We start from the raw sequence: 16,582 nt of genomic DNA on the forward strand, positions 1-16,582 counted from the left end.
GAGTGTGGTCAGCAATATTACACTCGCACCCACCTAACCGAACAGTGTGGTCAGCAATATTACACTTGCACCCACGTAACCGAACAGTGTGGTCAGCAATATTACACTCGCACCCACGTAACCGAACAGTGTGGTCAGCAATATTACACTCACGCCCACCTAACCGAACAGTGAGGTCAGCAATATTACACTCACACCCACCTAACCTAAGAGTGTGGTCAGCAATATTACACTCGCACCCAACTAACCTAACAGTGTGGTCAGTAATATTACACTCACAACCACATAACCGAACAGTGTGGTCAGAAATATTACACTCACACCCACCTAACCGAACAGTGTGGTCAGCAATATTACACTCGCACCCACCTAACCGAACAGTGTGGTCAGCAATATTACACTCACACCCACCTAACCGAACAGTGCGGTCAGCAATATTACACTCACACCCACCTAACCGAACAGTGTGGTCAGCAATATTACACTCACGCCCACCTAACCGAACAGTGTGGTAAGCAATATTACACTCACGCCCACCTAACCGAACAGTGTGGTCAGCAATATTACACTCACGCCCACCTAACCGAACAGTGTGGTCAGCAATATTACACTCACGCCCACGTAAACGAACAGTGTGGTCAGCAATATTACACTCGCACCCACCTAACCTAACAGTGTGGTCAGCAATATTACACTCGCACCCAACTAACCTAACAGTGTGGTCAGCAATATTACACTCACACCCACCTAACCTAACAGTGTGGTCAGCAATATTACACTCGCACCCAACTAACCTAACAGTGTGGTCAGCAATATTACACTCACACCCACCTAACCGAACAGTGTGGTCAGCAATATTACACTCGCACCCACCTAACCTAACAGTGTGGTCAGCAATATTACACTCGCACCCAACTAACCTAACAGTGTGGTCAGCAATATTACACTCACACCCACCTAACCGAACAGTGTGGTCAGCAATATTACACTCGCACCCACCTAACCGAACAGTGTGGTCAGCAATATTGCACTCGCACCCACCTAACCGAACAGTGTGGTCAGCAATATTACACTCAAACCCACCTAACCGAACAGTGTGGTCAGCAATATTACACTCACGCCCACCTAACCGAAGAGTGTGGTCAGCAATATTACACTCACGCCCACCTAACCGAAGAGTGTGGTCAGCAATATTACACTCACGCCCACCTAACCGAACAGTGTGGTCAGCAATATTACACTCACGCCCACCTAACCGAACAGTGTGGTCAGCAATATTACACTCACACCCAACTAACCGAACAGTGTGGTCAGCAATATTACACTCGCACCCACCTAACCGAACAGTGTGGTCAGCAATATTACACTCACACCCACCTAACCGAACAGTGTTGTCAGCAATATTACACTCACACCCACCTAACCGAACAGTGTGGTCAGCAATATTACACTCGCACCCACGTAACCGAACAGTGTGGTCAGCAATATTACACTCGCACCCACGTAACCGAACAGTGTGGTCAGCAATATTACACTCACGTCCACCTAACCGAACAGTGTGGTCAGCAATATTACACTCACGTCCACCTAACCGAACAGTGTGGTCAGCAATATTACACTCACGCCCACCTAACCGAACAGTGTGGTCAGCAATATTACACTCACGCCCACGTAACCGAACAGTGTGGTCAGCAATATTACACTCACGCCCATCTAACCGAACAGTGTGGTCAGCAATATTACACTCGCACCCACCTAACCTAACAGTGTGGTGAGCAATATTACACTCGCACCACGTAACCGAAGAGTGTGGTCAGCAATATTACACTCACGCCCACCTAACCGAACAGTGTGATCAGCAATATTACACTCACAGCCAAGTCATGTCATATATCATATCATATCACATCATGTCATATCATATATCATATCATATCATATCATATCATATCATATCATATCACATCACATCATATATCATATCATATCATGTCACATGTCACATGTCATATCATATCATATCATATCATATCATATCTCATCATATCATATCATATCATATCATATCATATCATATCATAAAGCTATAGGATTGCAGTACAGTAGAAACGACGACCAAATTAAGATTCTCGTATATGTAAAGGAACATGGCGACATTGATGCCCGTCGCAATGAATTTTTAAAAACAATGAGAAAAATGAAGTAATTAGGAAGACCTATACGAGACCTCGTGGTATAGTAATATTTTTAGATAAAACTATTTTTAGTATAGTTCTGTGTTTTTGTTTCATATGTCTTTAGTTGAATTTTTTTGTCAACTTACATAGACTTACATCGGTAGTTCTGAAACGTCCTGTACAGTAGCCCTGCGGTGGTCAGGCTGTATGAAAAGCTTCCCTCTGTAGAGGAACGGATTATAAATGTAGGCTAGTGATAGGCCTATACATAGGTCCACAACCTAGCTCAGATAAAATTAGCTGAAATGTAGTGAAAAACTGGGGTTCTAGAGAATGGGTAAAATTAACAAATGATTAATTGTAGCCTAATAAGTTCTAGAAAATGTTTAAAAATTAACTAAAGCCAAATGATACACAGAACGCTCTAGAAAATGACTACTAGCTAAATGTAGTAATACATAGAAAGTGGATAAACTATCTGCAGGCTAGTGACACAACCCAGGTTCTAGAGAATGAACACAACCTACCGAAGGCTAGTGGGAGAACCCGGGTCCCTAGTGGCAGGCTACAGTCGAAGTCCTAGACAATGAATGAAAATAGCTCAATTCTAGTGACGCAGTGCGAATCCTAACTGGTTAGCCTAGTGATACAAATTAGGTTCTAGAAAATGCACAAAACTCTCTGTGTGTAGCGACACAACACAGATACTAGAGAATGGTTTAAAAAAAAGTAGCTGAAGACAACTAATGCAACACAATTTCTACAGAATGAATAAAAACTGATGGCTAATGATGCAACACAGTCTCTATAGAATGGATAAAACAAACTAAAGGCTAGAGATACAAAAGAGTTCCAGGGAATGGATAAAGTTAGCTAAAGGTTAGTGACACAAGCCAGTTAGGCCTAATTGCATTTGCGTTAACGATAATTTGTGATGCACAGTCCTTCACTCTAGTGAAAGCCATGGACGCAGGTTTAAACCGCTTACAGGACATCGACGTTCACCACTATTACTGTGATAGCCTATATCAGTTTTCCAACTGGATGCTTCGTGACGTCATAGACCGCTCTCTTGTTCTCTATAAGCAGGCATTGCTTTCTCTTTCGTCGTTCGAGCAGTGGCTTGAATGGACCAAAGCCCAGCTCCTGTATGAACAACGGCTCATAGCCATGTAGAGCATTGGAGTATTCACGTTTATTTCGTTAAACATATAATTTGAAATACCTGGTAATATCTGATCAAATCTTATTAATGTAAGCCCGTTCAATGAAAATAATTGACCAATATTCTTGGAGAGACCAAGAGTAAGATATTTCGAATATAAGTTTGTATATCAAGGAAGCTGCAGCAAAAAAAATATATAGGCCTACTTTATAAAATAGCAATAGCATCGAAGCACTTTATAAAATATCACCATTTTCAATGTTGCTGTATGTTCAGTTCTCTATTTTAGAAGAGCAACTTGTAATTAAACTGACATGACATTTTTACACTTGGTTATAGCCTTCAAAAAGGAAAATAGATATAGTACATGTTGAGAAACCGGAAATGACTTCTAAATATTTACTATTCAAAATAAAACGGACATACGGCAATGAAACTTCAAAGATCACAAAAGTACTTTCCAGTTTTGTATCTTGAAGTTTATGGGTTCAGAACACAGCACGAGAGCTTATAGCAACAGAGGTAAACGTCGTAAATTAAGATATTTTTTTTTTTTTGTTACCGAATTCAAAAGTTGTCACAGGCGAGTCTGGACGGGAAGTTGGCGCACAGTAATAATTGAGATCAGAGTGACAGTAAGTTTTGATCTCAAATAATGTTATAGTGTGTGAGTGCGAACTCTAGTCCAGAAGTACTTAGATTCGACGAATAAGAAAATGAATTATCCCGTTTAATTCGGCTAATAAAAGTATTTTTTTAATTGTCGCTAACTATTTTTCAAAGTCGTGACCTGAAATCTGTTCGGACCTCCTTCTTCTTACTTCCAAGGACGCTTTTCATATTTCCTTTAATGACTATTGGATCTTTTGCGGATTAGTATACATAGGCTATTTGAACAATATTATTCTTGCACATATCTATCTCACGGCTTCAGTCATTTCCACATTCCTGAACTGCAGCAGAATGATTATTATAGGCAAGTCAATTATTTGAAGAGATATTGCAACATACCAACAATACACACAATTATATGGTAAAACAATTATGATGCTTGACTTAGGTTTTGAAGAAGACCGTTTCTCTTCATTGCTTATTTCCTAAGCAGAGAGAGGTGTTCCACGTGTCTTTTCATAGTACAGTGTCCCTGAAGTAAGCTACTTTCATTTTACTAAATTATAATTCCACATTACATAATTTCAAATAAAATATTTTTATGCTCGACCATGCCGAAATGTAGTAATTATACACCTGGTAGCAGCCCTTTAATACACCTCATTAAAGTACACCTATTCATTATAATTCAGGTGTTCAGCCAATGACAAGTCACCTTTGTACCGTTATAAAACCGCAAGAATAGATTATTCTCGGATATGCAATCGAAAGACAATTAGCGAAAAGTCACGGAGGCTGGAAATCCAATACTGTCGCAGAAGGTTATGTTCTGTTACTATAATAATTAGCGTCAATTGTAAATAATATTCAAATAAATTCAATTTGTCATCATCTCGTTTTTCAATTCTAAATCAATTTCCAGGTTATATCAGACTAATGTTCATCTTATTCTCTAGCAAGTTCAATGACATTCGGCCTCGGAAAAAATCAATACTTTCGCGTCTGCGCACATCTCACAATTCAGGTGAATTCGCACATAACCATAGCATGATCTAATTTTGAATAATTTCAAGTTAGAAATATGGTCGAGCATAAAAAGTCTTATGAAACTTGCCTATAATGGCAATTAAGACGCTCGTATGAAAATAATGAAACTCGCTTGCGCTCGTTTCATAAACAAACATACTTGCGTCTTAATTACTACCATTATAGGCTCGTTGCATAATGTACTATTCCATATATGTTGTAAGTAAATTCTTGAAGTTTTGCAGTCAAATTCTTGTGATTTGAGGATTTAACTTCTGTCACGTTGAAAGCCGCTCGTTTAACTGCACAACTCCAGTGCGAGCGTAAGCACGTAATGAAACTACTTCTCTACTGTACATATTGCTGTAATGTAGTGACTGAGTAAAGTCATCCACCTATAGTTACGGAAATACTGTGAGTTGAATAATTTCAAGGGAGCTACTACCTGAAAGCCAGATTTACATAATACTGTGAGTTGTTTATGTGCCTGCACTAGTCGTGAAAACAATGTTTGGTACGAAGTTCTTAAGGAAGAGTACAGAAGTACAGAGGGCAGCAGGACGATGAAGTCGCTATTGCTGTCACATCTCTTGGGATGGAGATAAAAATTCTCACTCTCTCATTCTCAGCAACTTTCAAGCCTTCAGCGTCAGCTCTAGGCACTTGAAAAAAAAATCTGAATCAAACTGCATAACATAAACTAAGGGGGTGATCTGATGTGGGCAGAATTGGAGGACATGTTGCTTAAAACAAAGCACTGATAATGACGAACCTAATATTTTATATGGAGAATGAAAATTAATGTGTGAGCTTTATGCCCGTCTCGCGCTCGTGCTGGGCATCTACTTACTTCCAGCTGCCGTTATGCGACGCGCTAACACTGATACATCATGCTTTGTGCTTGTCATCCCATCCGTCGCTGCTAACACACCTAATTTGGCATTCACAGATGAATCATGATTGAAGGCGCTCGTCTGTCCGAACTTTCGGGCGAGATAGACCGAACCGCACGCTTCGTAATAGATTGCTGTTAATGAAATACGTCATTCCTCGAATTTTGGCCACACTCTTTAATTACAAATGAAACACGAATCACGGCCATATTTCAGGAGTGATTATATTTTTTGTGAAAAATTAATTACTTTTCTGGGGGAAACAATATCTGAAAAATGACAAAATATGTCACACCAGTATGTTTTCATTACGTGCCGCCACGTGTGGAGCTTCGACGCTCTTCAAAGGTAACAATGAGTAATTTCGACAATAAAATGCGGTACTGCTCTTTATTCCATTCAGATCCCACAGGCGGAAAACGGTCGTAGTCGTGAGTGCTGCAATACGTTATGAGAGGCATCTTAACGTTAAGCGCTTCCTTCACTCCTAGTTAGTGTGTGGGGTCACTGCAACTCGAAGATGCAAATATTATTTGGGTGAAGCTCACCTGTTTCAAGTGCCTGGAACTTCAGACTCGTTTATTATTTTTTTAGTTGCTTATATAACGCCGCTGTATCAACTACTAGCTCATGTAGCGTCGGATTGGTGATAGCGAAATCAGGCCAAGAATTCCCCATAGATTACCTGACATTTGCCTTACGATTGGGGAAAACCTCGGAAAACCCCCAACCAGGTAATCAGCCAAAATGGGAATCGATTCTACGACTGAACGCAACTCCGACTCGGCAGGCAAGCGCCTTAGCCAACTGAGCTACGCGGTGGTTAGACTCGTTTCTAGTTGTAGAATGGTGGAGTCCACTTTCTTGAAGGCAAGTGAAACTCACTATTCCTTTACATCACTACTGGGTGTTCAGTTCAAAGAGTGTCATGGCTCGCTGTATGTCGTCATGTGGCTAGCCGATGAGCCTAGAGAATTCAATCTTCCTACACTTCCGCAGAGGCGTATTACCTATGTGCTAGAGAAGTTGCCTAGCAAGTACGGCGTTTATTCAGAAGAGAACTTACCAATACGTACGGTAACGCCGGTAGTGGCAGGAATGTGAACTGTTTGGAAACACGTACTGAGTTGAGTTTTTTCTTACTGTCGGGATATGGAGAGAGGGTTACGACGATTACTTACGTATTTGTTGACATTAACTTGGACGGTCAACATGGAGACGGAGCATTTAATTTGTGTAGTGGAATGTTGCCGTACGCAACCGATGATAACAAATAGCCTGCATATGACTTGCTGCGCAAAACACAGTTCGAAAGAGGTTATGGTAGCACACAGACCGTACAGACCACCATCTGTTGCTACGACGTTCAAGTTATACCGTACACGTTCTCAAGTTCAGATTGAACGCCTTGATTAATAGACAACTTCTCTGACACAAAAGCTGAAACTCGCTTCAAATCGCTGATTCATCAACAGTGACGTCATGACACACTTTGAAATGAACACCCAGTATAACCACTGTTGTATAATCTTACCGGTGTTAGAATAATCCTAATGTAAACAGAAACACGTGGCTCTCTTACCCGTGTTTGGCTACTATAGTCGCGACGCTGTTATTCCCGGCGTGACTCCTCCTCTTTGCTTACGTCTTAGGAAGTGAAGGCTCTATAAAGTCTAGGTAGGTAGTATCGTTCGCCATTTTTGTTCTTTCGTTGCCGAGCTACCACATGAGGAATCTATTTGTCACACCGTTAAACATTATTATGTCGTAGCTCCTACGATAATAAATCAAACGCACTGCAATTCAGCAACTAATGGAGCGGCAAATAACGTCTTCGTGTGTTTTCTGCGAACGCCAACGAAAGAGCAAAAATGGCGGGCGATTATATTAAGTGGTGTGTGGATAATCTGCAGGGCTTCTACCGCGTTGTCTTGGTGTTATTGGCTGACGTTTCGACCGCTGTGTTGTGGCCATCTTCAGAGCAGTTGTTGTACATGTACACCAGCCGCGGAAGCCTACGCGAACGATTATATTAAGTATTTATCGAGCCTTAAGAAATGAATAACGTCTTCACTAGCGAATCACAAGACGCACACGTTTAAATGTAGTCGACCTGCAACGTGACTGGCTGCCGGAAATTAGAGCGACGGGAGCATAGTCGAAACACACGACGCAGGAAAATATAGTTCTGTATTTGAGGACCATAACCTTGTATTTATTTTACTTACTTACTTACTGGCTTTTAAGGAACCCGGAGGTTCATTGCCGCCCTCACATAAGCCCGCCATTGATCCCTATCCTAAGCAAGATTAATCCAGTCTCTACCATCATATCCCACCTCCCTCAAATCCATTTTAATATTATCTTCCACCTACGTCTCGGCCTCCCTAAAGGTCTTTTTCCCTCCGGCCTCCCAACTAACACTTTATATGTATTTCTGGATTCGCCCATACGTGCTACATGTCCTGCCCATCTCAAACGTCTGGATTTTATGTTCCTAATTATGTCAGGTGAAGAATTGTATTTATTTTAAAAGAAAATTTTCATTTCATCAGGTAAATACGATAAAATATATAACTTGACTCATACGTACAAAGTTATGTAAAAGAAAAGATGCTTTTTTGTTATTTACTAAGAATTTCTCAACGAAGCGGATGAATACAAAGAGTAACACCAAGGCAGTCTGTGCTTGAAACAAGCTGGCGTCACTTCAGCTTGAGGGTTATGGCTTCTGCATCCTCGGTGTAAACACAAGAGAGGAATACTACGTTTGTCCCGACAGCTGTATTCGCCTTAAATGAAAGTTTAAAATAATTTAAATATGTAGAAAATAATTTTTCCTGAGCAAACGGATGCATAGTAGTGAGGCTAGGCCTACTTTGACGAGTAACGGGAAATGTTTAACATGAAACAGAACATACAGGAGCGGACGGCATCACGTACTGAGAATCTATGGCGCCAATCCAGCCTCATTTCAGTCACGTGTTATTGTTTACTGTAGGATTATTCTAGCAGCGAAAAGATTATAGTTACCACACGTCATTCATTCCTATAAATTTTATTTTTTCGTTTCGTGAATGTAGGGAAGATCGGGGCAAGTTCGGCATAGGAGCAAATTCGTCACAGGATTTGTTTCGAAGACATTAGCAAATAGGACCTTGTTTGGAGGCAGCGTATTGAGAAAACATGACCAGTCTTTCTGCATAACTTGTAATTTCATCCAGATCTGTTTCCGCAGCAGTCGTGCCACTGAGGTCAGATCTGAAAACTTCGTTTCATATTTTGTTCTTGTTCGTGGACTGTAGGTCATCCAATATTATTTGCAGATGACACAAGTATAGTAATTACAGCCAATAACTCCAACACATTCCAATCTTCAACAGAGGAAATTCTCTTCAAAATATCTGACTGGTTCTCAGTCAATAAATTTGTATTAAGTTGTAACAAAACTAACATAATTCAATTTAAATCCTGTCCAAATTCAACGTCGCAAATTTCTAACGCAATAATTAATAATAGATCCCTATTAGAAACAACAACAACCAAATTTCTTGGCTTAAAAATCGATAATGTGTTAAATTGGAAAAATCATATTAAAGAAATTACCCCCAAACTAAATTCAGCTTGTTTTGCTATTAGATCTATGCAGAAAATAGTAAATATCAATACCTTAAAAACAATACGCTTTGCATACTTCCACTCGGTAATGAGTTTTGGAATAATATTCTGGGGAAATTCCACAGATAGTAACAGTATATTTCTATTACAAAAAGAGTAATTAGAATAATAGTAGGTGCCAAATGTAGGGAATCGTGTAGGACTATTTAAAAAAAACTACAAATAATGCCCATGGCTTGTCAGTATTTCTTTTCATTAATAATCTTCCTTGTATGTAATCGTGAAAACTTTGTAACTAATTCAACAGTCCATGGCATAAATTCACGTCAAAAAATGACTTTCATACTCCATCGGCAAGTCTATCGTGCTATTAAAAAGGAGTGCGTTATTTGGCAGTAAAAATCTTTAATAGCCTCCCTACCGATATAAAAAAATGAAACTCAAAACATAAAATTATGTTGGGCCAAATTAAAGAAGTACCTAATTTCTCACGCCTTCTATTCTGTAGGTGAATTCATGACATTCAATAACGCTTCATGAAATTGATACTAAAACTTTGTGTTTTCGAGTAGACTATATTGTAAATCTCGTCTGTATATATTTCATCTAGACTGTGACTATAAATTAATATTTTATAATAATATTAAGTTTTTTGACTTGTTCCATATTCTAGCTGTAAGCAATGTATGAATACCATGGAATGTTAATAAATACAATACAATACTAAACAGTGTGTTGAAATTTCAACCAACCTCGTCACGCCGTGCTGCGATGTGTTCATTTTCTGGTAATAGTCTTCTTTGTATTCTCATTATGTTCCCAGGCCAAACATATTTCTCAATATAGTTCCCATAAAGTGGTGTTTAGCATTTCTTTCACTATAGTGTTTCGTAATAAACCTTTAGGCAGCAAGTACGAATGTCTTCCTTCTGCGTTATATCCGCCTAGCCTACGTTCCACACAAGAGGGCAACCTAGTGATCACATTCATTCCGAAAGGCGGTAAGTAATCTTTCCTGTATATTAAGATTATTATTGAACTAGCAAACTTATGTCGTAATGAGTATTTTTCCCCGTAATATGCTTCACTAAAACTCATTCCGCTGTAACATACTTCCTGTTTTTCTCAATGACAACAGAGTCAAATTCCGTATAAAGTTTCAATTCCATCTTTGTCAATTTCTGTCGCTGAATTGGACTTCCTTTCCACTTGTTACATTTCTATCCCACATTCATGGCACCGACCTGGCATGCTGTCCTCCATATGCTCGTCGCCGTACAGCCCGTCCACCAGCTGGCCAAGCCCGCCGCGCATCAAGTTGCCGTCCAGGATGCCGTCGTAGCTGAGGTCCTCCAGAGCAGACTCCGCCTCGCCCCTGGCGGCCGAGTAGCTCACTATACTCTCTGCGAACACAACAGTGCGAATGCTATACCATTCAATGAAGCAAAAGGGAAGAACATCATACATACATGCATACATACATACATACATACATACATACATACATACATACATACATACATACATACAGTCGGCCTCGGTAGCGTAATTGGTATAGGGCTGGCCGTTTAAGCTCGAGGTTGCGGGTTCGATTCCGGCCCAGATCGATGGCATTTCAGTGTGCTTAAATGCGACAGGCTCATGTCAGTAGATTTACTGGCATGTAAAAGAACTCCTGCGGGACAAAATTCCGGCACATCCGGCGACGCTGATATAATCTCTGCAGTTGCAGGCGTCATTAAATAAACCACAATTTTAATTTCATACATACATACATTTTATTGCGTTATTTTACGACGCTGTATCAACATCTAGGTTATTTAGCGTCTGAATGATATGAAGGTGATAATGCCGGTGAAATGAGTCCGGGGTCCAGCACCGAAAGTTACCCAGCATTTGCTCGTATTGGGTTGAGGGAAAACCCCGGAAACAACCTCAACCAGGTAATTTGCCCCGACCGGGATTCGAACCCAGGCGATACATACATACACACATACATTACATTACATTACATAAACTTAACGACAAAAAGAATGGGCCGCCGACAATTTCTAAGTTCCAGAGGCATAACATTGCGCATGCTCGTCTCGTCAAAGCCGTAGTTCACCAGGTAACACATAATTAAACAATTTAAATTTGCCGTATTTTGTTTAAGAGTCTAAAATATGTTATAAAATCGAATGGAGGGTTGATTCTAGATACATCAGGGTCTCTGAAGAGTGCAACAATAATAAAATTAATAATTACAAAATCAACCGATGCGAATACGAGCAGGAACCCAAGTATTATACTGAAATGATATTAACAGTCCCATCAGTAGCGTAAGTCGTTATGGTATTGTTCTATTAAACGAGTTAATAGTAGTAGCTCAAGATTCGAATCTCCCACAATCTCGTTTTTTTTTAATTACAAATTTGCCAAAGCTATAATTATGTGGCGACATCTCTTAGAATATGCCCAAACTCTAACAAATAATAAACCTCCCTCTCTCTTCCAAGCAATACACCTGTCTGTTAATAAAATGTTGTTTCGTCATTACGCTTGAAGATGGCAGAGAGACAATAGAGAGCGTGGCATACGGTGTTATCGAGCTGTGAGGAGAGAACATTTGACGATGGAGCATGCCGTGGACTGTCTAGCGTATGCTACTCTCCGACAGGACTTCGATTGGAGAAATGTAATTTTTTCCGACGAGGTAATTGTCGCCAGTAGCAACGATGGTCCTGCCCTAGTTTATTGTATGGATGGCCACCGATACGACGAACGCTTTCTTCGTGGGTTAACAGGTCGGGTCGCGTGAGCGTCGCATGTTGGGGTGGATATCATACGATGGGGCAGGACTTCTGGAACGCATCCACGGTCGGTTTACGGCAGAAGTCTACGAACACATTTTGGCAAATGTAATGATCCCTTCCTCTCGAGAACGATATCCAGACGAAACACTTTTCTTCCAGCATGATAATCAGCCGCCAACCGGATTCAAAGATCGTTTACGAGGAGACCTGATGTCAACCTGGTCGACTGGCCTCTAAAATCACCAGATATGAATCCGATTCAAAATTTGTGGGCTACAGTCAAATGGATCCTACGCTCTAATTGACAGAACAACCACCCGTTCGACAGCTGACGAATTGTGGGACAGAGTTCTAGATGCGTGGGAGGAGGTTGCCATGAATTTAGACCTGTTCTATAATCTTGTGGACTCCCTGCCGCGCAGAATGAGGGCAGTTGTCGACGCAGGTGGTTTATTGACGAGATACTAGTCCCCACCACACGCCTTTTTTGTTAACATATTAACAAATTGTTTGCTTTTTTGTTTATTTAAGTATTTATTTATGTTTGACATGCGTTCGATTTTTTAGGATGTCAAACTAGTATTTTGATTTTGTTTATATAGACCAGGTCTCGTCTATTAATAGCCCACAGGTGATGGGCAATTATATTTTTACAAGGCAGTCATAACGAAGTTTATGAACAAATGCCATTTCACATTTAAACTAATAAATTAATTAAAAACTAAAAAAAAAGAAACAAATAATAATAATAATAATAATAATAATTTTACCGTACCGGGAAACGAACAGACAACCTCTGGTACAGATGTCAGACATCTTACCACTGGGCCACACACAGCTCTTAGGGTTGACTACATTGTAGACGGACGACTTTCAATGAAGAGACACCACACCAATGCCTTGCAGTGCAGTGCGTTTACACGAGTGAACCGCGCGATAGAACTTAGCATTTCTATCGACCAAGAGTCGATCCATTCTTTTTGCCGTTAAGTGTACATACATATGGACCAATAAACTGCTCTTTTCATTATTCATCCTTGTACAGATCTATATGATGAACATGATGTTTTTTTTTTCTTTTACTATAGAGAGCTGTTATGGTTTGTAGCAGTTAGTTCTGATGGGGTGGGAAAGAAAGTCTGAAGGCCTTAATCATATTCTGTGAATTAGGTACTTCACAAGCATGTTCCTTAATAAATGATGGCCTATCTCTTCTCACGAACTGTCCTACGTTGTCACAGCTGGAAGGGTACAATACGTCATCCTCTTATTTACCCTCAGGTACGACAATTTAAGATTCAATTTCCCTATTTCCCCTTTTTAAATATTTCAATTGTTCAGTCATTCATTCATTTACTAATACACTGGAAATAGCTACAGGAATAGATAAAATGATGGTGACCTTTTCTTTCGTATTGGAGCCTCTGATATAAAAATTTAGATATTATATTCCATAAATTTCTTAAAAGGAAAGATATGTGAACATTTTCCGATAAACAATGAGAATAAATTCTGTGAGGACAAGTCAGATAATGCGTTATATTGAACGTGAAGAGAATAAATGGCTGCCAACATTGTCCTACATGTTCATTTCATTCCATTATAAATCATGTACTTATAATCCAGCCACTGATAAATGCATCTGCATTACCACAGAACTGAAAACCAATTCCTCGATCAGCTCTGCGGCCAATATTCAATTTTTAACATTCCGCTCTTCCAGACCAAAATACAAGTAAGTCCATTTTGAAATGGGTTTACGTATGGAAAATGTCGCCACTGATAGAAGCAAACGGAATTTGTTCAAACGTCCAATTATAAATCAGAAGTGATTATTAGTTATCAGTTTCAAAAGGACAGATTGTACACTAAACAGTGACGGTCACAGAACATTCTGGCGGCTACATGGCATACAGCTAACGATGCTGTATTTAAAATACAATTTCAACTAAGCAGGCCAACATTCTGTCAGAAGCGACTTATTCATTACTGTAAGAGCTTTTGTTCATTATTAGCATGTACGGAGAAAAAGTGTAGCAAATAGACCTACAATTCATTTATTAAAAGTTTACAGAAAACATAAACGAAAATTATCATTACTGAAAATAGCTTAAAGAGCATCTATTCTCTAGATTACCTTCGCTTATAAGATAAAGAAACAAACGGTCACGATTCCACTCCCCCCCCCCCAAAAAAAAAAAGACTGCCAAGAAGGTTGTTATTATCAATCCTGATCACATATAGCCCTATAACAGATTGACCTTTTTTTTTAACAGATTGTTTCTTCTTAAGTATCAGGTCGGATTTGGCCCTTTCCTTTTAAAAGAAGTGTAGGGAATCATATGGCAAGTTTGAGCTTAAAATATTCCAAAACAACGTAACTCTACCAACAGCAGAGTGAGCAAATTGATAATGTCATGTAAGAGGAATCGGTATATTTCTACTTATTAGTGGAATCGGTTTGGAAGTAAATCCCGAAAAGACAAAGTATTTGATTATGTCTCGTGACCAGAATATTGTACGAAATGGAAATATAAAAATTGGAGATTTATCCTTCGAAGGGGTGGAAAAATTCAAATATCTTGGAGCAACAGTAACAAATATAAATGACACTCGGGAGGAAATTAAACTCAGAATAAATATGGGAAATGCCTGTTATTATTCGGTTGAGAAGCTTTTTATCATCTAGTCTGCTGTCCAAAAATCTGAAAGTTAGAATTTATAAAACAGTTATATTACCGGTTGTTCTGTATGGTTGTGAAACTTGGACTCTCACTCTGAGAGAGGAACATAGGTTAAGGGTGTTTGAGAATAAGGTACTTAGGAAAATATTTGGGGCTAAGAGGGATGAAGTTACAGGAGAATGGAGAAAGTTACACAACGCAGAACTGCACGCATTGTATTCTTCACCTGACATAATTAGGAACATTAAATCCAGACGTTTGCGATGGTCAGGGCATGTAGCACGTATGGGCGAATCCAGGAATGCACATAGAGTGTTAGTTGGGAGACCGGAGGGAAAAAGACCTTTGGGGAGGCCGAGACGTAGATGGGAGGATAATATTAAAATGGATTTGAGGGAGGTCGGATATGATGATAGGGACTGGATTAATCTTGCACAGGATAGGGACCGATGGCGGGCGTATGTGAGGGCGGCAATGAACATTCGGGTTCCTTAAAAGCCATTTGTAAGTAAGTAAGTGGATTTGGATGGTTGTGGAGGGATGCTAGAAATTTTGTACGAAGAGTTTTGATGTAAGCTGAGAAGTACAGTATGTCCAGATCGTCGTACAGTTGGCTATTTCGGATGAGATAGTCCGCTCCAGTGATGGTTCGACAAATGGCTCGTTGAAGTCCGTCTAGTCGTTGAAGATGTCGCGCATTTGCTTGAGCCCATATTTCACAACAGAATGTCATGTAGGATCGAATTAAAACTTTGTACGACATTGTTTCGACATTTAAAGATGTATAACTCTTGAAAAATGAGTAATGACCATCGTAATGTTAAAAACGGTAGCATGTGGAAGAGAACCACCAGGATCGCCACCATTGATTTAAAACAACCACTAGAAAGAAGTAAAGTTGCTCCATGCAATTCAAATGGTAGTTATGACGTGAATCCTTGTACTGTCGCTAGATGGCAGTATAGTAAACTTGATAAAAGTTGTTGCCGTCAAACCTATAAGGCTGAGCAATCTGTTATATAGTGATCAAAGCTACGAAGCAAAGTGAAAGTGATGACACTCGAAATAATAAAGTATAATAATAAAATTCAGTAATTGTTGATTTCCCATGGAAATATATATATGTAGCTACCATCCACACACAAACACACAAACTTCCAAATAGTTGCTTCGTAACACTTAAAAGTAACTTCCTTCCGATATTTGAGAATTATTTCTTTGTTTACTGAACAATACCTTAAGAAGAAGATAATGTGACTATCGCAGTCATAGGAATTATGATAAGTAAATATTCAGTCTCATAATGATGTCGGTTTTGGAGCAAATTTTAGTTGCAGTGTGTTGTGATAAGAAATTAATCTAATCTTCAAAGTGAAGGTCATTAGATTCCATTCAGTGAGGTTTGTTATAACGTGACGGTATAAGTTCCTGGTTTTTCATTCGAAGAATTCGATGATATCTATTTAAACGTCTTTCTAGTTTTTAAATTTCTTCCACGCCGGAAATGGACCATGGATCGAAATAGATGGCAGTCCAACGACGCAAAATAAGGACTGTCTGTCGGCGTGGTATCAGTTTCATTCTTTCAATTCCTGCATTTTTCCATGGTTGT

General features: G+C 39.5%; 1 protein-coding gene across 6 annotated transcripts in view; it reads right to left on the reverse strand.

The window, feature by feature from the left end:
* LOC138692977 (discoidin domain-containing receptor 2-like) overlaps positions 1-16,582 on the reverse strand; it is a 1,165,919-nt gene that overhangs the window by 275,797 nt on the left and 873,540 nt on the right. For all 6 annotated transcript variants that reach the window (XM_069816409.1, XM_069816408.1, XM_069816411.1 and 3 more), the window contains one exon: positions 10,736-10,894. In XM_069816409.1, the coding sequence (XP_069672510.1) occupies positions 10,736-10,894 (159 nt within the window). The remainder of the gene's footprint in view (positions 1-10,735; positions 10,895-16,582) is intronic.

This window comes from Periplaneta americana, chromosome 17 (genome assembly GCF_040183065.1).
Source record: "Periplaneta americana isolate PAMFEO1 chromosome 17, P.americana_PAMFEO1_priV1, whole genome shotgun sequence".
Lineage (NCBI taxonomy): Eukaryota > Metazoa > Arthropoda > Insecta > Blattodea > Blattidae > Periplaneta > Periplaneta americana.